General features: G+C 56.1%; 9 protein-coding genes across 9 annotated transcripts; 4 read left to right on the top strand and 5 right to left on the bottom strand.

Annotated features, from left to right (window-relative positions):
- Positions 1 to 183: 183 nt before the first annotated feature.
- EsH8_III_000189 (amino acid/polyamine transporter I) lies at positions 184 to 1,967 on the bottom strand (the record flags this gene model as incomplete). Its single annotated transcript, XM_083261914.1, has 5 exons — positions 184 to 619; positions 682 to 980; positions 1,037 to 1,437; positions 1,491 to 1,799; positions 1,862 to 1,967. 5 exons carry the CDS (start codon positions 1,965 to 1,967, stop codon positions 184 to 186), a joined length of 1,551 nt encoding a protein of 516 aa, XP_083122401.1.
- Positions 1,968 to 2,958: 991 nt separating this feature from the next.
- EsH8_III_000188 (uncharacterized protein) lies at positions 2,959 to 4,842 on the top strand (the record flags this gene model as incomplete). The annotated part of the gene is made up of 5 exons (XM_083261913.1): positions 2,959 to 3,278; positions 3,340 to 3,601; positions 3,652 to 4,050; positions 4,122 to 4,442; positions 4,516 to 4,842. 5 exons carry the CDS (start codon positions 2,959 to 2,961, stop codon positions 4,840 to 4,842), a joined length of 1,629 nt encoding a protein of 542 aa, XP_083122400.1.
- A 301-nt stretch (positions 4,843 to 5,143) lies between these two features.
- EsH8_III_000187 (uncharacterized protein) lies at positions 5,144 to 7,021 on the bottom strand (the record flags this gene model as incomplete). The annotated part of the gene is made up of 2 exons (XM_083261912.1): positions 5,144 to 5,474; positions 5,532 to 7,021. 2 exons carry the CDS (start codon positions 7,019 to 7,021, stop codon positions 5,144 to 5,146), a joined length of 1,821 nt encoding a protein of 606 aa, XP_083122399.1.
- A 1,017-nt stretch (positions 7,022 to 8,038) lies between these two features.
- Positions 8,039 to 10,861, bottom strand: EsH8_III_000186 (uncharacterized protein; the record flags this gene model as incomplete). The annotated part of the gene is made up of 4 exons (XM_083261911.1): positions 8,039 to 9,165; positions 9,218 to 9,510; positions 9,561 to 10,160; positions 10,215 to 10,861. The coding sequence occupies 4 exons, from the start codon at positions 10,859 to 10,861 to the stop codon at positions 8,039 to 8,041; spliced, it is 2,667 nt and encodes an 888-aa protein (XP_083122398.1).
- A 1,613-nt stretch (positions 10,862 to 12,474) lies between these two features.
- EsH8_III_000185 (Rag GTPase GTR1) lies at positions 12,475 to 13,639 on the top strand (the record flags this gene model as incomplete). Its single annotated transcript, XM_083261910.1, has 2 exons — positions 12,475 to 12,638; positions 12,703 to 13,639. The coding sequence occupies 2 exons, from the start codon at positions 12,475 to 12,477 to the stop codon at positions 13,637 to 13,639; spliced, it is 1,101 nt and encodes a 366-aa protein (XP_083122397.1).
- A 362-nt stretch (positions 13,640 to 14,001) lies between these two features.
- EsH8_III_000184 (protein phosphatase regulator SHP1) lies at positions 14,002 to 15,396 on the bottom strand (the record flags this gene model as incomplete). Its single annotated transcript, XM_083261909.1, has 3 exons — positions 14,002 to 14,767; positions 14,820 to 15,244; positions 15,310 to 15,396. The coding sequence occupies 3 exons, from the start codon at positions 15,394 to 15,396 to the stop codon at positions 14,002 to 14,004; spliced, it is 1,278 nt and encodes a 425-aa protein (XP_083122396.1).
- Positions 15,397 to 16,018: 622 nt separating this feature from the next.
- EsH8_III_000183 (outer membrane protein TOM13-domain-containing protein) lies at positions 16,019 to 16,519 on the top strand (the record flags this gene model as incomplete). The annotated part of the gene is made up of 2 exons (XM_083261908.1): positions 16,019 to 16,288; positions 16,409 to 16,519. 2 exons carry the CDS (start codon positions 16,019 to 16,021, stop codon positions 16,517 to 16,519), a joined length of 381 nt encoding a protein of 126 aa, XP_083122395.1.
- A 632-nt stretch (positions 16,520 to 17,151) lies between these two features.
- Positions 17,152 to 18,762, top strand: EsH8_III_000182 (membrane insertase OXA1; the record flags this gene model as incomplete). The annotated part of the gene is made up of 3 exons (XM_083261907.1): positions 17,152 to 17,223; positions 17,295 to 18,200; positions 18,262 to 18,762. 3 exons carry the CDS (start codon positions 17,152 to 17,154, stop codon positions 18,760 to 18,762), a joined length of 1,479 nt encoding a protein of 492 aa, XP_083122394.1.
- Positions 18,763 to 19,731: 969 nt separating this feature from the next.
- On the bottom strand, positions 19,732 to 20,580 carry EsH8_III_000181 (triose-phosphate isomerase; the record flags this gene model as incomplete). Its single annotated transcript, XM_083261906.1, has 1 exon — positions 19,732 to 20,580. The coding sequence occupies one exon, from the start codon at positions 20,578 to 20,580 to the stop codon at positions 19,732 to 19,734; it is 849 nt and encodes a 282-aa protein (XP_083122393.1).
- Positions 20,581 to 21,897: the final 1,317 nt, after the last annotated feature.

Genomic DNA, 21,897 nt, shown 5'->3' with positions numbered 1-21,897 from the left:
CTCCGAAACTCATTCATTTCTACTGTAATATGACTACATCCGCCCCACCACAGCCTCCATTATGCGACTAAGCAGCTCTCCATGTCGCTTTTATCCTTATTCTACCGTTTTAACGATTAATAGAGTCGCCCTCTATGAAGTCTTCTCGACCTATCATGTTGCATTCTTGAGCATCCTACTGTTCTACTCCTCCTTCGCTTGGAGCATCTTCTCGCTGTATTTAGCGCCAGCTTTGAACCACCATGCTCCCACCAGAACAGTAAGGCCGCCAACCACGACGCAAGTGTAGTTCATGTTGGCAGGCTCAACAGGCATGACGTAAGGGAAAGAGAAGAACACAATCGCAAAGGTCAGCCAGCACACAGTGACGCCGTTTATGATGGGTCCCCAGGTAGGGCCCATGTGGAAAACCCCGCGGTGCATGTTCTTCCTCCCTGTGAGTAGGTTGGTGAGGATAGGGAACATGTAAGAAATGTTGTTGATGGTAACGGCGGTGCCGAGGAGAGAGTTGAATGCCGTGGAGGAGCCGAGGTAGAGGCAACCAAGCGCTGCGACGACGGCGGTAACGGCGAGCTGCGAGTTCATAGGAATCTGCCAACGCGGGTGGACACGCGACCAACTAATTCCAAGCTATCAGTCTGTGGGCCCTTGAAAAACGGGATATGTAGTAGTTGAACTCACATTCTGGAAAAGGGCATGGCGCCATCACGAGAGAATGCCCAAAAGACACGTCCGGTGCTGAGCTGAGAGCTGACCACGCAGGGACCCAGAGCAATGAACAGGATGAATGTCAGACCGAACGCACCGCCAGCACTCTGGGTAACCTGGCGGAACAGTTCTGCCAGTGGCAGCCCGGTGTTGGTGGTAGACAGAGCGTCGAAGTCCTGTACAGAGAACATGAGGGTGATCAAGTAGGTGATACCTGTAACGAAAGCGATGGAAAGAGTAATGGCGATAGCCAGAGGTGCGTTTCGGGACGGCTATTTTAGATATTAGCATACTGCGCTTGAAAATATTGCATAATTAGCAAACTCACGTTCGGCATCTCTTCAGTAATGTGCGTGACTCCATCAAGTCCACCGAGACTGTACAGGGGGTTGACCAGGCCGGTGATGAAGCAAACGACCTGGTTCTCCCAGCCGGTGTTGTTGATCCACGTGCGGAACACAAATTCGGTGTTGCGGTGGGTAGGCGCGCAAGCAACCACGGTGACCATGACCACAAACCAACCAATTTGCAGGTAAAACAGCGAGAACTTGTTCAGGCCGGGGATGATTTTGTTTCCAAACATGACAATACCCGCGGTGATGAGGTTCAATCCCTGGTAGACGATGAAAGTCTGCCACGCCTGGATCTCGAGGGTTCCATGGTACACTGCAATCAGGGCCATGAGAACCTGCGCATAGATCAAGTTTGTCGACGCGGTTGTGAAAATCCCTGCACTCGATTAGAAATCGCTCCCAGTGTTTTCAAGACTGTGTTTTACTCACAGCCAAGCACGCTGAACCAGCCGGTGAAGAAACTCAAGACACCGGTAGACCTCCTGGGCGCGACGGCCGCGATCCAGTGGTACATGCCGCCCTCGGTGGGATAAGATGACACGAACTCTGCAAGAGATGCTCCCAAAAAGCATTGCAGCGTCGTCACCAAGATGAAGCCGTAGATAACCGCACCGGGTCCACCGGCATTGATCTCAGTAATGAGACCAAGGCCCAGACCGGTCCACGAAATGGTTGTCGTTGACGCGAGGCCGATGAGACTGAGCGTGCTGAAGTGACGCTTCAGCTCTTGGGTATGACCTGTTGATAAAAAATCGTTAGACATTTCAAAGTCGACTTGGAGATGGACTTTGGCAACTTACCCATCTGCGCCAGGCGAATCTCATCTGCATCGAGATTCTTCTCAGGAGCGACGTCAATGCTCCTCTTCGGGCTCGACGAAATGTCGGGTGACTCCAATTCTGCCATTGTGACTGCGAAATGATCTTGCAATTGATTGACAACCCGAGTCTTGAATGAGTTACTACAACTATCGTGGTCGCGTGCCGTGATGTTCCCATTCCGCGCGCGTGGGCGCCGCTACAAACATATAACCATGCAACAACAGGACCACTACGGCGTTTTCGCCCCCATGATTGCCGTAATCCACAATTGATAACACCTATCAGACGAACTTTTGGCCGCCGGGTGGTTCACCCCCAATGGCCGGGGAGACGATGGTTTCCCAGCCAGGAACGAACCCGTCATTTGCCGTGGTCCGATATGGTCCATAATTTTTTTCCTGCGAGCCAGATAAACCTAGAGTACGAGGACCCGAGGAGGAAAAAAAAGATACGGTAAAAGGCCGCGGTTGATAGAGCTAGTTGCACCCGGCCAAAGCCGGTCCGGGCATCCAACCCCATCATCTATCGGACCCTAAACCGCGCCATGCCTGCAGCCGACACTCAAAAGATTCGAAATGCGGAGAAGAACTTCAGGGGGCACCGAGTCATCTGTCATGGGCAACCCCTGTTGCAAGGTCCTCCCCGAGATGTCTTCACCCCCCCAGTCCCTATCACGGCTCTCCTATCGCCAGTTTTCGCTCGGGGATGTCCCGAAATGTTCCTTACCTTACCGCTGAATTGCAACGTCCCACTGTTGAAGCGGTCCCCAAGTCCACCCCCCGTTATCACCTCCGCATTCTTACCTAACCTGGTCAACAACACCGACCGGGACCAGCCACCGCGAAGGGACTAGGTCTTGGTATTCGCCCACTGCCGTCGTCGGTCACGCGGGCCCTGCTCTAATGACGACGATTTCGGGTCCTGCACAGACGGCAGGCTTGGCCGCGGGGAACAACACGATGCATGCACGTATATTAGATGGCTTGAGGCCCTGGGTCCGTTGACGTAGAGTTTGTGAGCTCCCTACGACTCTGCAGCCATTGTCTCTACCCAGACCCCAGTCCAAACTGCTCAAGATGGTGTTCAACATGTCAAAGGCAATGGGCGTTTTGGCCCTTGCCGGCTCGGCAACCGCTTCGTCCTATGTTGCCTCTCTATCCGTCAACGCCCAGGGCCTCTTGAATGAGTCCATGGCGTGGATGGATCAGTACTACGACCGCTCGGCGGGATACCTGTACGACATTGGATCTGCCTCTGCGTTGAGGCACGAGACTCGCAGTTCGGTTTGGTATGCCCTGGGTCTCTTGGCGCGTAATGAGGGCGACGACGCGGCCGAGGCGGAGAAGATCATCACCAACACCATCGGATCTCAATTCCAGGTTGTCGAGGAGCAATGGTGAGTACCAACCTAGCTGCCGCCATAAAAAATGTTTTGAGACAAATCTGACCAGACTCAGGTACGGTGACTACCAGAAGTACTCGGAGGAGCCGTACGTGGGATCCGAGTACTACCCGTCCAGCATCTACAACTCCTGGGACCCCAACTGGAGAGGCTTTGTCGGCACGACCCTTGTCATGGCGCTGGAGGAGTTCCCCCACCTCCTGAGCAACGACACGCAAGATCTCATCCTTGAATCGCTGCACAACGCCACCAAGGGAGACGAGTACCGCGTCGGCGGCGTCGACGACGACAACCTCTACCCGGCATACAGCAACCCCGTACGTATCCCCTCGCTCGACCTTTTTGTACAGGAATTGACCTGGTAAAGGCCATCATGCGCGCCTTCGTCTCTGGCTGGACCGGCCGCCGCCTCCAAGACGCCAACATGACCCAGTCAGGCGAGAACTACGCGCAGGAGATCATCGACCTCTTCGAACGTGCCAACACGCTCTCCGAGTTCAACTCGGGCACGTACACGGGAGTCTCGCTGTTCGGCCTGATCCTGTGGTCCAAGTACCTCCCCGAGGACTCCATCATGACGACGAAGGGCCCGCAAATGCTCCTCGACACGTGGAAGGCCGTCGCGCAGCTGTGGCACCCGGGCATGAAGAACATGGCGGGCCCCTGGGACCGATCCTACGGGTACGACATGAACCGCTACGTGAGCTTGATGGCGCTGTGGTTCTGGACCTTGATTGGGAAGGAGAACTCTTCCCTCATCTCTGCGGTATGTTGGTCCTGAGCCTGCTTGCACTTGCGGAGGATTCGGGAATTGTATAAGTTGCTGACAAGAAATAGCCGCAAGTCATGTCCCACGCGGCTGATTACGCTTGGGCACCTCTCTTTGCGGTGCTCGCCGACTTCCACGAGAGCCTCCTGCCCGAGGGCCTCGTCTCGAACCTGACCACCTTCGGCGGGGAGCATACCTTCAGCGCGTCGACGTACTACCCGCCCTACGACCTCGTCCCGCGCAACATCACCACGTGGCTCTCGGACAACCTCACCATCGGAGCCGAGTCCTTCGAGGAGAACGTCATCGGCGGACCCTCCAGGTCGCAGGAGTCCTTCAACCCGGCCGTTATCCAGTGGAACACCGGAAGCGAGATCTCCTTCATCTCGGTACGTCGCCCCTAATACCAAACCAGATCTTGCTTTTAGAAGTATGGTGCAACTAACTCGATTCCCCTCATAGCTGTATCCTACCGAGATGGCTCTCGATGTGGAGGTATCCCCGAACAAGCTGAGCCTGACCTACCCCAACGGCACCGCCGACTCCATCTTCACCTTCGTCGTGGGCACCTTCATCAAGAAGCCCACCATCACGGGCTGGAGTGACGTCCAGGGCCTCTCTGTCAACGTTTCCGGCAACGTCAACGAGACGTACAGTCTGTCCTTTGCCGGATCGATGGGCGGCTCCGGCTCGCCGATTCGCGACTTTGAGTTCTGGAACTTTACGTACTCTGTGCCTCAGGGCTTCGAGGGCAAGCCCAACATCGTTCTCGATGTGACGCTGCTGTAAAGAGCGTGCGCACACACGGTAGAATAATGGCCTAGTGGAAGAAAGAAATGTTTAGATTCTAGTAGATATTGTTGCCCCTAAATGTTTTGAATATCCGAGGGGCTTATGAAATAATGGTTAGCAATAGACTGGAGATGTGATCTCAAGTACACCATAGTGTTCAAGGTGCATGTTCACGTTTCACAAGCTCCGTGCTACATCTGTATATTCAACAATGGAAGTGACTCAATTAAGAAAACGGTAGTTGTTAACCCTTGTAAACGGCTATTACACTAATCAAACACAAATCTTATCATATAGATCAACCCCTGAAGTAGGCAAGAAGTCCTCGCTCAACAACAGCACCAACAGCGCCAGAAGCAGCGACAACCCACACCCACTTGTTGTCCCACTCGCTCACGCTGGGCCAGAAGCTGTTCTTGTCACGCTTGTATTCCTGAAGCTGCTGGAACTTCAGGGGGTTCTCCTTGGCATATCTCTCCTCCTGGGAAGCTTCGTTCTCCTTGTCACCGCCGAGGTAACGAAGGATGACGTAGTTGAAGATGGGCCCGAGGGCGGTGAGAGGGTGCATCATGCCGGCACTGTAAAGTAGGACAGGGAAGGAAAGGTGGCAAAGGGCGTCGCCAAGGTAACTGTTGATTGATTGTCAGTGATCCATCCTTAGTTTGGACGAGCATTAGAGCACTTACTTGGGGTGTCTAACGATGCTCCAGACGCCTTCGCGGTTGATTTGCTTGCTGCTGCGCGAATGCGTCTCGAGCTGGGTGTCGGCGATGGTCTCAAGCGCAAAACCGGTGGTGAAGAGGAAGACAGCCAGGCTGTGGAAAACCTCGGGGTGCTCGGTGAAGGGCGATGCGCTAGCGCTAGTAAGAGGGGCGCGGAACGGGAGAGTGAACGGCAAGGCGATGAGGGCCTGGAACGCGGCCTCGGGCAAGAACATGGTGAAGAAGGCCCTGTCCCAGAATTTGGGGTCCTTCTTCTTAGCTTCCACGTAGCGGGCGTCGTCCTTGCCACGCTTCACGCTGCGGGAAGCGACGCGGTAGAAGAGACGGATACCCCAGGCGCTGACGCCAGCCAAGAGCAGCTTTTGGGTATAGCCGAGAGAGTTCCAAGCAGAAGAGATGGAGAGTCCGTCGTAGACGACACGCGTTCCGATGGCTGTCCACCAGGCATTGGCAACTTGCCCTGAAGGCCAGAGCCAGTCCTTTGCGTCTGCTCGGTTTGTGTAGCGGGCAACGGCGTATGTGACTGTGCTGAGGCCAGCGTGGAGGCCAAAGGAAGGGAGGAGGGCGTTTTGAAGCAGTCCGAGTGTGGATGTCGTGGCAGTGTTGACAGGGTTGCTCGGGTGAAGGCTGAAGTGGGAGTTGTAGCGGTCCTGCTCGGCTCCCGAAGTTCTTGGAAGCCTCCTGGAGATGCCCTCTGCAGACGGGGCCTTGCCACCAAATCGAGATCCGTACAGGTCTTGCTCGGCACCCGAAGTCTTGGGGAGATGCTCATTTACTTTCGAAGCGGAAGGCAGCTTGTCGCCACCGAACCAGCCACCGAGGCGGTCTTGCTCAGCGCCGGATGTCTTGGGGATCTTGTCCTTCACATCCGAGGCGGAGGGCAGCTTGTCACCTCCGAACCAGCCTCCGTACCGTTCTTGCTCGGCACCGGAGCCGCGCGGAAGGTTCTGCTTGATCTTATCGGTGATCTCGTCCACCTTGCCCTCCCAGTGAGAGGCGTAGCGGTCCTGCTCGGCGCCCGAAGATTGCGGGAGGTGCTCCTTGATCCAGGTTCCGCTCTTGTTGCCACCGAACCAGCGGTTATAGCGGTCTTGCTCGGCACCAGAAACATGCGGCAACTTTTCGCCGAGCTTCTCCGCCGAGGGCAGCTCATGGCTTCCGAACCAGCCTCCATAACGATCCTGCTCGGCTCCGGAGCCGCGCGGGAGGTTTTCCTTGATCTTTTCGGCGGCTTGCTCAGCTTTGCCGCTGAACCAACTTCCGTAGCGCTCCTGTTCGGCTCCAGGGCCACGGGGGAAGTTCTCCCTGATCTTTTCCGTGGCCTTGTCGGCCTTCCCGCTGAACCAGCCACCGTAACGGTCCTGTTCGGCGCCCGAGGTCGCAGGCATGCTCGGGGTGGGAATCTTGTCGGTGTTCACACCCAGATGGGCGTTGTAGCGATCTTGTTCAGCCATTGTGCTTTCGCCGAGGCTCAATGGTAGTATAATTGGTGTTTGATGAGGGTAGAGTGTGCCACAAGAAGCATGGAGAGGGGAATGGCTTTCCCGGAATTATTTATCGAGAGGGGAAGCTCCTGATGGCATGTTCCAATGTCTGGGCGCAAGCTCCAGTAGCTGGAGCAGTGAAGCTGTAAGAATGACGTACATTCCGCGGTAGGGCGTTGCGGGCCATCCACCGCACCCCGGCAGCTCGACGTCACTGGCTCCCCGATCCGATCAGTCGAGTGATTCTTGTCTTGTCACTGTGACATGTGTGCCTGTGCGTCAATTAAAGGAATGCCATGTCTTGGGGAGAATTCAAAGCCCCATTATACACTCACCGATCCTTCCCTTGTGCTGGCTCGTAACTTTAACATGAACTCGTTGACTTGGCATGTTGTCGCCCAAGCCAAGCCATCGCCGTCCCGAATCTGCTTGTACAGCGGCTCCAGGGGACGAGGGAACCAAACCGGCGGGGTTGGCGGGTGCTGATCCTTAAGGCGGGGAAACACACGAAACACCTGCAGCACGCAAGGACAGGCTGCATTCTTGGGCAGGGGGGGATCGGGTGACCCGCTATGCTCGGACCTGACGGATATATTCAGCATTAGGTTTCGCCCACCAAGACCGCGGATACCATGGTCAGTGTTTGCGGGACAAGGACCTCGAGTATTACGGACAATGAACTCCAAGATGCAGAGGCGAGTGGCGCCGAGATAGATTTAGGATTATATGCATTGCCTTCGCGCGCGCGCGCGTATGTGTGTGACATGAAACAAAAGAATCTTTAATATTGTCATATCGCATCAACGAAAGGTTTCGTGTATCTCCTTTCTGCATCCCAACGCCCTGGTCCGCAATGTTGCTTTCCATGCCAACAGTCGAGGTATTGTATTATAACAGGGCCTCTTAGGTATTGGCTCAAACTGAAAAGTGCGCGACGCTTGCTGTAAGTCACCAAAAATCTCGCAGAAATATCAACTCCCCCATAAATCAAAAGAAATTGCTGTCCTCTTCAAAACGATCATATTCCGAGAAGCCGGTTTGTTGAGGAATCCTAGGAGATACCACCTCGGTCTTCCGATGACCTTCGTCATCCAGGTAGCTTGCCGAGTCGAGGATCAAGTCGAAAAGCGTCTCCTCGTCGTTTTCGTCGACGGAGACAGAGGGGTCTGGCGACAACGGCGGCACACTTGGCGTTGCCTCCGCGTCCCTGGTTGTGTCGCTTCGCCTTTCGGCTTTTGCCACCTGTGCCGACGCTCTCGAATACGAATTTATGAGCTCCTCGAGCATTCTGCAACTCTTACACAAGATTCCTATGCCCGAGTCAGAAAACTTGCATGTCGAGTCCCGTTTTTTTCTGATAGCCGATGATCTCCTGAGATAGGCGTCCGAGAATATGTCTTCGTTTGGCCGGAGACTCGGTCTCATGTTGCATTTGCTGCACCGAATGTCCGTATTGTTGGACTCCCGGAAACCGCCGGCACTGCTCGGATTGGACTCGACTCCCGAGGAGTAGTCGGCGTCCGAAGGCTGATCTTTCGGAGAAGCGTTCTCATCTTCCGACGCCGGATTGGGCCCTGCATCAGAGTGCTCGGTCAAGGTCGATATGCGTGGGAATGGAACATTGAGCATCGTGGCAACTGGAAGAGTTGCAGCTCGCGATATTTGGCCGCGCTTTTCTCCGTCGCCGTTGCTTCTTTGGCGGGGCCTCTGAAGATGGAATTTGTCTCTTCCAGCGCTTTTGGTCTCGTCAACAGCAATAACAGGACGGCGGCCATCAGCTGCCTCAAGACTTCTCGAACTCGTTGTGGACGCAGATGAAATCTTCCTGGGCCGGCCAGTTACCGTATCCTGCAGCGGGTTCGACGATGATGTCTTCCTAGAATGCCTAGGGGGCTGGTTGCGACAGCTAATAAACACGCTTCTCAAGTGGGCTTCGACAACTAGAGACAATGAACCAGTGATGACGGGCATTTGCGCAGAAAAGAGGTCGGCGTTGGCTGACTGCGAGGCAATAAACTTGAGACGCTCCTCTAAGCTAGCTTTCAAGGTCGACATATTGTTGCCGGCGAATACTTCTTGCTCGACTTGCGAGAGTTCAATGGGAGCTAGAACGGCTGTGTGACGTTAGAAAGCCTTCTCCCACAAGGGCATCTGCGTGTGGCTTACCGGGCCTTGGGACCATCTTGTCAGAAGGAAACAGGTACCTCCACATGCTGTCCCAGGATCCCACAACCCCAAGTCGGATATGCTCACAGAGCTCTCTGGACTTGCTGCCGGTAAGACCGTCTTCCGGGTCGCTCGCTGAGGATATGGTCTCAGGTTTCGGGTCACACATCTGCTCTCGAGGGAGCATAGAATGTTTCCTGAAAGTTTCGGGTTCAGAGAAGCCCTTCTCGCATCTCGGGCACTGGAACAGATGCTCATTGCTAGACTGTTTGTGGTCCCTCAGGATGTGCTTCCTAGAAGATCATCAGTGGCCAACTCTGGTATGGACATAATTGTTTCGTACTGTAACTCGCCGATATCCTTCCACTTGCCGTTGGCACAACGCCAGTTATCACCAACGTTGAATCGAACCGGGTTCCTAACCCTGAAAGGACAAGGCAACATAGCCTTGAAATCATGGCTAGGTTCGTATGCGTTGGATGAGCGGCTCGTGGAATTATCGCATGACACTCCGCCTTCAGTTTCGTGACCAGCACTCTCGTCACTTCCCCTATCGCTGCCTTGACAGTTCTCAACTTCTGTCGTCTCAGAAGATCCTTTCTTAGGGGTTTGATCTGGCCGGTCCGGTTCTCTTGTGTCTTGTTTCTCGCTGAAGGCATCAGGCATTTTGAGCTTCGATATTTCATCAAGACATCTAACGACAGTATCCCATACTTTTAGTGACGTGGAAGATCTGTCGGTACCCGCCCCAAACTCTTCGTCCAGGATCATGGTACAAATGCGGGAAGCCAGCAGTTTCTCTCTATGAAGCGAGCCATCAATGGAAGCTGTGCCCGTAGATGGGGAACTTCCTAGGCTAACATCCTCTTGTGGCAAGCGTGCGAGGGGGCCTTGTTGCGGTTGATCAGTAGGAGGGGCTTGATCAGAAGAGCGGGCTCCTAGCCTAGTAATTGGATTAGTCTAAAGAATTCAAGATGATTACGCAGTTTCCGCGTACCTGGGCAAATCTGGGAACCGCGATTTGCACGGAGTTGAAGGCATGCTATGAAATCCGAGTGTTCCGAATTGCGACTGTTGCTGCCTTGGAGACGTTGGAGGCTTCCGCGGCGTGCTCGCAGATGTTGATGTGCCCTCTTTCGTAGAATCAGGCGAGCTCTTGCGATTAAGAAGCATCGAGTCTCTCAAAGGTAGCCGCCGACGCTTTGGAGAGTCTTGCTTGGTATTCGTAGAACGGCCGAGCCCTTGCCGTGTAGAAGGTGACTCTGGTGAGCCCTGGGTCGGCTTGTTCCCCCGGCCATCTCGTCGCTTACCGTCGCGAGCCCCTTCCCTGCTTGGCGACAATATACGGAGTGTCATGACAGGGCTATGACACCGATCGAATGGCCGAGTCGGGGAGCTGTATACGCGCCCCGAAGAGCCGCTGGAGCGCTGTGGCGGCATGGTTGGAGCTATTGTCCTAGTATCATCTTCAGGTGATGTGTGTCTAGAGCGTGTGGGAGGTCTAGTGTTGGGCGCTGGAGGACGGTATTGTGTTTCGACTCTCGTTCGCTGGGTTGTTGCACTAGTTTCCCGTGGCCTGCTGCTGTTTGGAGGATCAGACCTGCGGGGAAGCCCTTGCTGCGGATGCGAGAACGATGTATTCATCTTCGGCCTCTTGTGTAGGCAGGAGGCCTTTCCAGAGCTGCTCGGGATATATGATGGCCTTCCAACTCAACAAGAGATCAAGGCGCCGGCAACATAAATATAAATATGTCTGCAGAGAGGAATCATCGGCGGAAAGAGGAAAAATTCTCCACTCGGGAAGATGGCGAACAAATTCCATAGACAGTTGCGGGGGAAACCGAAGCGGGAGCTGATCAGTGATATGTGAGTGCTCTGTGGGCCCCTCACGGCGAATTCGTCCAGAGGGATGAAGCGGCCGGTCAGGCTCGAGAGGGCGGATGGAGCGACTCGGATCCAGCAAACGAGCCATCACTAGTCCCTCGTTAGCTGCTATCAATCGAGGCCCTTGTGTGCAAGATGGCATCCCGAAACTTGACGATTGCATCGTAACCATTGGCTCAAGTTGAAGGGAGAAGTGAGTTGGGGTAACCCAGAGTCTAGGGTCAAACAGCTAAGACAAAGTCTCACACTCCAGCCAGCGGCGGGCCGTATGAGCAGTCCCTTTTCGACACCATTGCCAGCCATGATTGGATGATGCAGATGCCCTTCGTTTGAAATGAACACAATGTTGGAGGTTGGACTCCCTGGATGGCTGGGTTTGGGTGACATAACCTGTGTACAGGGTGGACAGATGACAGATTTTGTCGGAAGAAATAAGAAAGAATGAATCTCCAGTGAACCATCAGCCGTTGAATGATAGGCCACAGTCCAGGTATTGGTTAACCGGCCTCGAACAAATATGTACATGAGGTCAGGCAAGCGATGCACGTGTTGCTGGCAGACCCGTCAGTTCGGATGGAGCGTTCTCGTGCTTCTGCAGATTATATGGGTGTCAAGCCACCACAAGACTTGATTGTGATGTAATCCGTTATGATCTAACGGCTCTTTGGCTAGAAGCGGCTTCAGTTTCGGTGTTGAGGTTGACCCAGTGCTCATTGTTCGATTATGGCATTAGTGTAAATCGGTTCAAGCGAACTGTGCCGCCCTCGAGAACGGATATGGCTTCGAGCTGTTTCAGCTGAAACAAATCAATTTCAAAAAATAAATGAGGCATATTGAAGGCCTTTGTGTAATACTGTGAATTGCGACATCATGGCCATGAACAAGTTGGTTGATAACCGATGAGATGAAGAAGTGGAACCGCGAGACGGACCGGGACATGGAGCTGTCGTGTGTTGGATGTGGGGTCCCCCCTGCCAGATCACAACCACCTCGATTACCTCAGCAGCGTATCTTATCGCCAGTTCGTCAAGGTACGTACTGCGCCTCTGGGAAATCAGGTCGCGGACCTGACCAAACATCCTGTCCGGTATTCGACCCTCGCACAAGGCTGTTCAACGCCCAATTGTATACGACTCTCTGTAGGCTTGCCAGACTGGTCGTCGCTTCACATTGTCCTTTCGGACACCTTTCGCTCCCGAGATTTCTAGGACGTAGCCGGCGATACCGCCCCCGCCCCTCACCACTCCAACCGAAGCTCTAAAGACAGGCGCATTGCGAAGCTTCCTTGGGGCTCCCACATTTCGAGATCCCTAGCCCCTTTCTCGTTTTTGAGCTCCATCAAGGCCAAAAGTGAATGATAACTTTTGCCCACGATGGCTGACGCCAACTACACCGACAGCCCGGCCAACACGCCGCTTGCCGAGGTGAAGAAGCCCAAGAAGAAGAAGGTCCTGCTCATGGGCAAGAGCGGCTCGGGAAAGTCGAGCATGCGGAGCATCATCTTCAGCAACTACATTGCCCGTGATACCCGGAGACTGTGAGTACATGGGATCCTTCCGCTGATGGAGAGCTCGGAAGAGACTGACCTGGTCTCCCGACAGTGGCGCAACGATAGACATCGACCTCTCCCACGTCAAATTCCTCGGAAACCTTACGCTCAACCTCTGGGACTGCGGTGGCCAAGAAGCCTTCATGGAGAACTACCTCTCTCAGCAGCGCGTTCACGTCTTCTCCAACGTCGGCGTCCTGATCTACGTCTTCGATATCGAGTCCCGCGACATCGACCGCGACCTCGCAACCTACGTCTCCATCATCTCCGCCCTGCTCCAGTTCTCCCCGGGCGCAAAGATCTACGTCCTCGTCCACAAGATGGACCTTGTCGTCCCTGCCCACCGCGAATCCGTCTACGACGATCGCGTCCGCGTCGTCCGCCAGCGTACGGCAGAGTACGCAAACAGCATTGGCTATCTCCAGCAGCAGCACCCGGACGACGACCCCACGAGTCCATCGACCGCCTCCGCCGGCCAGGGCTTCGATATCACCCCCTTTGCGACGAGCATCTGGGATCAGAGTCTGTACAAGGCGTGGGCGAGCATCATACACGACCTGGTTCCCAACCTGGCCACTATAGAGCGTAACCTCGCCAACTTGGGCGTGGCCATCGAGGCTGAAGAGCTGCTGCTTTTCGAGCGCACGTCGTTCCTTGCGGTCTCGTCATGGACGTCAGAGGAAGGCCAGCGCAATCCCACTGAAGACCGGTTGGAGCGCATGTCCAACATCATGAAGCACTTCAAGCAGACCATCAGCCGCTTCACTGGCACGCCGCGCAATGCCGAGCAGTTTGTGCGCATGGAGCACAAAGCCGGCACGCGGTTCAACCTCTTCATTCTCAAGTTTACGACCAACACGTATCTGATGGTTATCCTTCCACCAGGGGAGGCCAGATTTAACGCGGCCATGCTCAACTGTCAGATTGCCATTGAGCACTTTAAATTCCTGGATGGCCCAGCCACCATGATTGCTGGGGGGCATGCTTGAGAATATTACGAGACGTGGCTGGGGAAGCTGTAGTTCTGTTTTATGTTGGATACGTGTGGGCAGCAGCTGGCCGCAGCGGCGTATGGCAGGGATGATTAATGATACCATTTCGAGGGGCGTTGAAGGATCAACTGTACAACAGAGGTGCACTTAGCATTTTGCAGCATAATGCAGCATAGCCTTGCGGCGCATGCCACTTGCGAAGCCGTCATTGATGCTCACGGGCATGTCTATTCCGCAAGCTTAGTCTACATTCCTTTCCGAGGCAAATGACCTCGAATGCCCAGACCCCAAAGCCATCCGGCCATCAAGTGGGCCAAACATCCAAACGCCGTCGTTTCTCCCATTTTTGACAGTCCCACTCAAGCCCACTTGACCACAGCAGTGCCACCCTTCTTGAACTCGGGCATCTCGCCCAGAACGAGACTGCGATCGGTGTGGTCCTTGTTCGGGAAAGTCGTGGCCAAAACCCACGATCTCGAGCGGGTGTCTTCCGAAGCTCTTTGCACAAATTCATAGACGTCATTAACCGTGCTTGTGGTGTTGAAACGGGCAGGCAACCTGGTACCGTTGGGCAACTGAATACGAATTGTCAGGGTAGGCAGAGACTCGTCAACGGTGTGCTGACCACCCGTCGAGCTGGCCGGCGCGGCCTGAGTACTAGCCGGGGCAGCTGCTGCGGGGGTAGAGGAGCTGCCTTCTCCGGGGACGGGGCTGCCAAGTCGGTGGCCCTCTCCGCCAAAGGGCTTGTACTTCTTGGGCAGTTGACGGTAGTTCTCCTGGTGTTGGTGGAGCTTGACGTCGACCGGCTGGTCATAGCGGACGTTCATCAAGTGCAGGGGAGCCCGCCCAGCGCGGATCATGTTCAGGTCCATCGCATTCTCCGGGTCGTCGAAACGGTGAAGCTCGCCGTCGTCAATGCTGAAGCCATCCTGCCAAAGATGCAGTGTGCGCTCCTGAGGCTCGCCGCTCGTGCCTGGAGGGCCTCCGGCACCCTCCTGGAAGGCATTCGGATCAGGGATGCTGCGGCTCTCGGTCCCCTCTCCACCAAGAGTCTGGCCAGTTCCTCGGAAGATGTTGGTCCGCGAAGGGCCAGCCGGCGATGCAGTCTCGGGACGAGAAGCATTCCTGGCTCGCGTTAGTCCCAATATTCCCTTTTTGAGCATTTTCCAACACTTACGCCTTCGCCTTGGCAAGGATGTCGTTAATAATCTTCTTTGCGCCACCGCCCTCCTGAGAGGGATCCTGCACAGCCAGTCCAGATTTCTCGCCTCCAGCAAAGAGATCTCCACGTCCCCTGTCGTCGTCATCCTCGTCATCGTCATCGTCGTCGTCGTCGTGTGCATGACCGCCTCCGCCAATGGAACTGAGTGTTGCAAGGCCCTTCTTCTTGGGGGCCGCCTTCCTCGTTGCAGTAGCTCTGCCGGCGGCTTCAGGCGCGGGCCGGCCGTCGAGCGTCCGGGGACCGGTGTATTCGGCGGGAGCAGGGGCGGCAGGTTGAGCCTGTGCGGCAGGTTCGATCTCGTCCTCGGAGTCGTGGTCGGCGTAGTAGGCCTGGGCGGCGAGGCCAATGTCCCAGTTCGCTGCCTCAAGGTACTCTATGCACTGATGGCAAAGTCAGCAAGGGGGCATGATTCCTCGGTGTATCGGAGGCAATATTAGACACATACGCGAGCCTCGGGGATACCAGTCAGGTTGGTGAAGTCGCGCAAGATGTTGTTGCGCGAAGCGCTGTTCGGGTTGGCGCTGCCAGACATGATGGGCGGCACTTGGATGTGGTGTGGCGGGGTTTGGAGGTCGTTTCGGCTGGGAAGGGAGAAGTGTGGTGAAAAACCGTAAGAAGAGATTTGGCGACTGCACCTGGATGCAAGAAGTCACTGGGAATAAAACGAGGTTTTGTTTTCTTTGGAGGTTGCGCCGTGCAAGATTTCAAAGAACGGAGGTCAAGGTGAAGGTCAATAGCAGGCAGCTTAGTGGTCGTAACTGCTCCAGCTGCGAGCTTGCTGCATCCGTACCTCTCTAGCACGTTCCCTGTGACGTGGGAAAGGCTACTGTGTACCCACCCGCTGCCGCAGTAGGCCACCTTCCCGTCGAGTTGAACCCCACCACCAAAGCCGGATCAGAAATCGACCGCCACCGCGCTTATCTAATCTGATGGCTGTAGCTGTAGGTACCTGGCGTGGGCCGCACAGACCCCGCAGCCTCCAACCCGGTCCAGGTCGGAGCTGTGATGATTTTCCGAGGTGAAGCCGCAGCTGCCCGTACGTACGTCCCAAACGTCAACAGCGCCGAGATTCGGTAAACTTGCCCGTCGTCGAATTCACCTGACCTCCCAACAAACCTCAACCACCACCGTCCGATTCCAGGCCACCGTCGACGATGGCTTCCGACGACTCCCTGCACCCTCTTGCCGAGTCCGGCGTGACGATCCGGTCCGACAGCGAACAGTACTCTCAGGGCGAGGACCTTACCGAATCCCCTCCCTCGTCGAACTCGCCAATCATCCTCTACAAGCCGCCCACGCTCTGGGGCCTGGTTCGTGGCGCCGCCATCAACCTGCTGCTGCCGTTCATCAATGGCATGATGCTTGGGTTCGGAGAGTTGTTTGCACATGAGGCTGCCTTCAGGTTAGGATGGGGTGGCACCAAGGTACGAACGAAACCACACTGCACGAAGGCTCGCCTGCATATTCTCTGGAGCCATGCGCATGCTTCGATAATACGTTGAAGAGTTGCGTGGCTTGCAATGATTTCATCTAACACGCAATAGGTGTTCCCCATGTCTAGGAGACGAACACACGCCCTTGGCCCCGGCCTGGAGGTTCGAGACAAGCACCGCAAGCCCTCTCTCGGCCTCGATGACTTGACGAGCCTGGAATGACTAGGAGGATGGGAATGAGGGTTTAGAGAAACGGCGAAACCGCGAGTTTCCTGACCCCTGGGCACCGCATATCGGCTCACTGCGTGGCACGACAGGAGACGAGGCTGCCCAATACAATACATACTGGGCCATTAGATGCGGTGCAAACAAAAAGCAGTGGAATCTGTGCCAGACAGAAGAGGCATAACTCATGCATTGGCGCACGGGAAGGTGGAGGGCATCAACAGAATACAACCATCAAACAGGCAGCGTTGACCTGATTATGGTGACGAGCTGAATTAGTCAAAGTCCGTACATATACAGAGTTCAAATGAATGAAAAAACCGCAGCATTTCTCCTTGAAGCATGTCTGTCCAGTTCTATCATCCGTGGCATTCAAGTATAATAGTTGCTGCCGCGAATCAGCTTCCAGTCGTCAATAATATCCAATGCTTACCAGGTACCTGCCTGGCCGCGGCACGGAGCCGGAGCTTGGGCCCGCAACCCGTCCCACCCGACATTTTCCCGGCGCGTCCGCGATGCCAGGTCGGTCCCAAAAATTTCCAGCCGCGCATCATCTGTCGATGAGAGAGTGAGAGACAGACAATCCTCGATTCCCACACCCAACCCGTCTCCTCTCAATCCAGCCCACCATGCTGCCTAGCAGAGGCGTCCTCCGCTCCCTCCCCTCCCTGCGGGCGAGCAGCAGCATCTCCAGCCAATCCGTAAATAACCCTCGGTTCCTCACTTTCGGCCACCGCAGCCATCGCGGCTGGTGCTAACACTCAACGGCCAGATCTCCAGGTCATCCAGACGACTCGGCGATGGACGGCAATTCGGAACCTCGCTGCGCAGCAGCGGTGCGCCTTGGGCCTCGCTGAGGACCAGCAACTCCAGATTGGGCGGTCTCGCCGGCACAGTAGCCATCGGCGGCACCCTCGAGACGAGAAGAGCAATCTCCCTCTGGGGCAGCTCTAAACCTGACCCGGCGCCCCCAGCACCGACACCAGCAGCGTCCGCGATTCCCGCACAACAACCTCCCGTCCAGCCGGCTGTCGACGCCGCCTCCGCTTCCGCATCCTCCTCTTCCATCCCTTCAGCGCCTCCCGCCGTCGACGCCGTCACCACCTCCACCTCCATCCCCGAGCTCGACGCCGCCGCCCTCCTCGACCTCCCCGAACAAATCGGCTTCCTCAAGACCCTCGGCCTCGACTTCGGCTGGGGTCCCTCGAGCATGATGCAATGGTGCCTCGAGCACGTCCACGTCTACTCCGGCATGCCCTGGTGGGCCTCCATCGCCGCGACCGCCATCCTGCTGCGTCTCGTCATGTTCAAGCCCCTTCTCAAGTCCCAGGACACCTCCGCGCGGATGCAGAAGCTGCAGCAGGACCCTAAGTACGACGAGATTCGGACTGGCCTGCAGGAAGCCATGTCCCGAGGCGATTCGGCCGGCATGGCCGAGCTCCGTCGCGACTTGTCCATGATGAACAAGCGGGCGGGCGTCAACCCTCTGAACGGTCTCTGGGGTCTCCTCCAGATCCCCTTCGGATACGGCATGTTCCGTGTTCTCAACGGTGCCTCCACCATCCCCGTCCCCGGAATGGAGACTGGCGGCTTCCTCTGGATCAGTGACTTGACCACCTCTGACCCCTTCTTCCTCCTGCCCATCGCCGGCCCCATTGCCATGTTCGCCATGGTGAAGGTAAATTGATCCCGTCACCAATCCCTTTTCTGTCTGCAGATGCTTACATTCCAACCTCCAGCTCGGCTCCCGCTACGCCACGCCCCAGTCCAAGGCCCAGCAGAAGCTGATGATGTACATCCTCGGCCCCCTCTCGGTGATCTTCACCGCCTACCTCCCTGCCGCCGTGCAGTGGTACTTCTTCATCACCGGTGCCATCGGTGTCGTCCAGAACTGGCTCTTCACCAAGGCCGGCTTCCGCAACCTGTTCGGCCTCACCCCGCTCCCGGCGGCTCCCACCAGCACTACCACGGTTGCTCCTCCCACGCGGCCGACCTACCAGGCCCCTCGCGGGGGTGCTGCTACCCCTGCCCCTGCCCCTGCTGAAGGTTCCCAGCAGGACGGCAGCATCAGCGGCGTCATCGCCAGCTTGAAGCAGACGGTGCACAACGCCAAGGGCGGCGCCGGAAACTACGTCGAGTCCAACCGCGCGCGCGAGGAGAGCAAGCAGGCCAAGAAGTACGCCGAGAAGAGGGGCGAGCAGGAGAGGCAAAAGTTCTGGAGCGATATGCGGAGGAAATAAATGAGAGAACCCGCGGTGGGGGGTGTTTTCGTGTGAGACCAACTCGCAACTGTAAATTTATACACGTGAAAGGGGATGGCAAAACTCCCGACCTTTGGAAGAGATGGAGTAAGATACTGTACCATATGGGTGTAGAAGCAAACAAAAAAATTCGGCTCGTGTATCCTCTGGATACTGCATCACAGGAATAATAGAGAATCACTCTCCCCAATACACCAGATAATACTTGTAGTTGCCCCGTGCTTAGCCGCCATCTGTGAGGTTGAACGAACCTCGCATAGGTTAGGTGAGTCCCAGAGTTAACTATCTGCCCGTGCGCGGTCGACTGTGATATGCGGCCTCGAATCGATGGACTTTATGCTGCGAAGGGTGATGCCGGGAATCGCTTCAGATATGTCAGACTACTCTACCCAAAAACAGGGTGGGAGAACAACGGACAGCCTACCTAAATGTGGGCTATGATTTTGTAGTCTAAAATATTTGGAAAGGCCTTTAGGAACCAGCCAGGTTGGATTTCGCGCAGTCTTTTGATACTTCGACAATAGAGGAACTATGAGCACTGTCCTCACACTTCGTGTCTTGGCTGGTACCCTGAAAGCTACAATCATAATTCGTAAGGGGCATCAAGAGAATAGTCAAGGGGATATCTATACGATGCTGGTAAATCAATAGAATTTTGCGAGGTGAGAGATTGTGTTCCGGTCGGTATTCCCCTCCCATCTGAGGGAAACATGGTATTCCCAAATACTCAAAAGCAGTAAGTAGGCTGACGTGGGATTGTCGTATAACATCGAAAATAATCACGTCTCCAACTTCCATGGTCACATCGACTACGGCATACAGCGACTTCGACCTAACAGGCATAACGGAGATACAAACACGAAACGCGATCACGTCCCGTGGGGTCTGACGAAAGCCAAGAATACACAGGATATTCACGCCCTCTTAGTATCCAAAGTTCCGTAGAACTCAAGCGCGAGCAACCTCCTCGATAACCGTCGCAAACCTCGCGGCATCCAGCCCGAACCGCGCCAGAAACAGCCCGTCGACCCCGTCCTTGACGCCCTCGAAAAGCCCCGGCCCGGCGCTGCCCCCGTACACGATCCTCACCGCGCCCTTCCTCCCCCTCACGCACTCGAGCGCCCTGATGCCCCTGGCGACGGCGACGACGTACCCCGCCGCGGCCGGCTCCTCGGCGCCGATGGCCCAGACGGGCTCGTACGCCAGCACGACCTCGCCGCCTTCCGGCACCGCGCCGAGGACGGCCTCGATCTGCGCGCGGCACTCCGCCACGGCCGCCGCGACCCCGGGAATCCCGTCTGGGCCGTCGTCGTGACCAGCAGCAGCAGCAGCGACGCCGACGCCCCTCGTCGTCTCCCCGACGCAGACCAGCGGCACCATGCCGTGCCGCGCGACGGCGGCGGCCTTGCGCGCGACCAGCGCGTCCGTCTCCCCGAACATCCTCCTGCGCTCCGCGTGGCCCACCATGACGATCCCGCACCCGGCCTCAGCGAGCACCGCCGGCGACACCTGCCCCGTGAACGCGCCCGAGTCCTCGGGGGACGCGTCCTGTGCGCCGACGAGCAGGTTGACGGCGCCGCGGGCCGGGCTCGCCTCCCACTGGGAGACGGCGGCGGCGAGGCTGACGTGGTCTACAAGGATGAAGATGTCGACCTGGGCCGCCGGCGCCGCGGCGCCCCCGGCGAGGTGGCCGATGAGGGAGTCGATGTAGGCCCGCGTCTGGGCGAGGGAGAGGTACATCTTTGTCTGGACGCCGACGAGGCGTCGTGGGACGGGAGAGGATGTGGACGAGGCCATGGTCAGGGTTCCGGGCTGGCTCGGGTTTGGTACGAGGTCACTTGAGATGATAGCTTCTTCAAGGAATAGGCCACTTCCTAAACTGCGGTATAAACATGCGGTTTGTCTGTCAGGCGGAGGATGTTGACTGTGTTATTTCCCGCGCATTGCGGGTCGCTGCATTTTCTCTAAATGTATTGATTCAACTATTTACTGGAATCGAACACAGCTGGTGGTTTTGATTCAACTAAAAAGAACAGCACCGAGAAATCAAAAGACCAAAGCACGGTATCAACCAATGCCTTCCTCACATTGACTCAGTCTCAACATTGACCTGATCTGGCCGACATGTCCTGTCCTGTCTTGTCCTGTCCCGGGAAGTACGTATCCAGTCGGGGTGTGAAAGTCATGTCCCCACCCGCCTGGACCCACCGCCTCGGCCCCGAGTCCGTCCACAAGGGGCCCCCCGCGCCTCTGGCCCGTTTTTGCGAGAAAAAATTTGCACACCCACCGGCGCGCATCCATAGCAGCACGCAACGCGGTAGAACCTCAACAATCCAATTCAGCTGGTCTGGTGGTGTAGTTGGTTATCACGTCAGTCTAACATCTCGGGCTCATCCCCGACTGTCCAACACTGAAGGTCTCCGGTTCAAGTCCGGGCTAGATCATGCCATGGGCGATTGGTTTAGTGGTATAATGACCGCTTAGCATGCGGTAGGTCCAGGGTTCGATTCCCTGATCGTCCATTCTTTTTGCACATTTCTGGCAAAGTCCCACAGGGGAGCGGAGCGAGTGAGCCCTGTGCTTGCATGCTCCTTCTTTTTCTCATCCTTCCTTCATGTGGACGGACGGATGCTGGCTGGCTTGTCAAAGAGTCTCAATTTGCCCCGGCGGTAGAGTTTGCAGCCGGGTTCAAGACCTGCTGACTGGACAAAGAAGGAGGCGACGGACGGGCTGTAGATGGGCCTTTTGCTCCCATCCTGCGGCTGGAGGCTGACTACTCGAGGCTGGGTTATGGACCGATGGGGCGTCGTCGCTGGCGCCCTGATGTGGCATGCGAGCCATGTGTATGTGTGTGGGTGGGCTGATGTCGCACTCGGCAACCCATGGCATTCTAGAACGTCCAATCTAACAACCGACGGGGCCTCCCAAGAAACGTGACCTCCTGGCGGCCGAAGAAGTGGTCATTCCGGCCTGGACACTTTCCGAATCGCAAGTGGGACAGGGGCCTAGCGAAGTGAGTTTGCCCCGGGCGAGAAAACATCGGGCTGCCGCGGAACGGCTGATAGGGGATATGGATGAATTATTTGCGCGTAGAGGTCAGTTGGGTCGCCCGAA

The sequence above is a fragment of the Colletotrichum jinshuiense genome, chromosome 3, assembly GCF_051148585.1.
Source record: "Colletotrichum jinshuiense chromosome 3, complete sequence".
In the NCBI taxonomy this organism is placed as follows: Eukaryota; Fungi; Ascomycota; class Sordariomycetes; order Glomerellales; family Glomerellaceae; genus Colletotrichum; species Colletotrichum jinshuiense.
The sequence above is the reverse complement of the archived record's forward strand: the minus strand, read 5'-3'. Positions and strand labels throughout refer to the sequence as shown.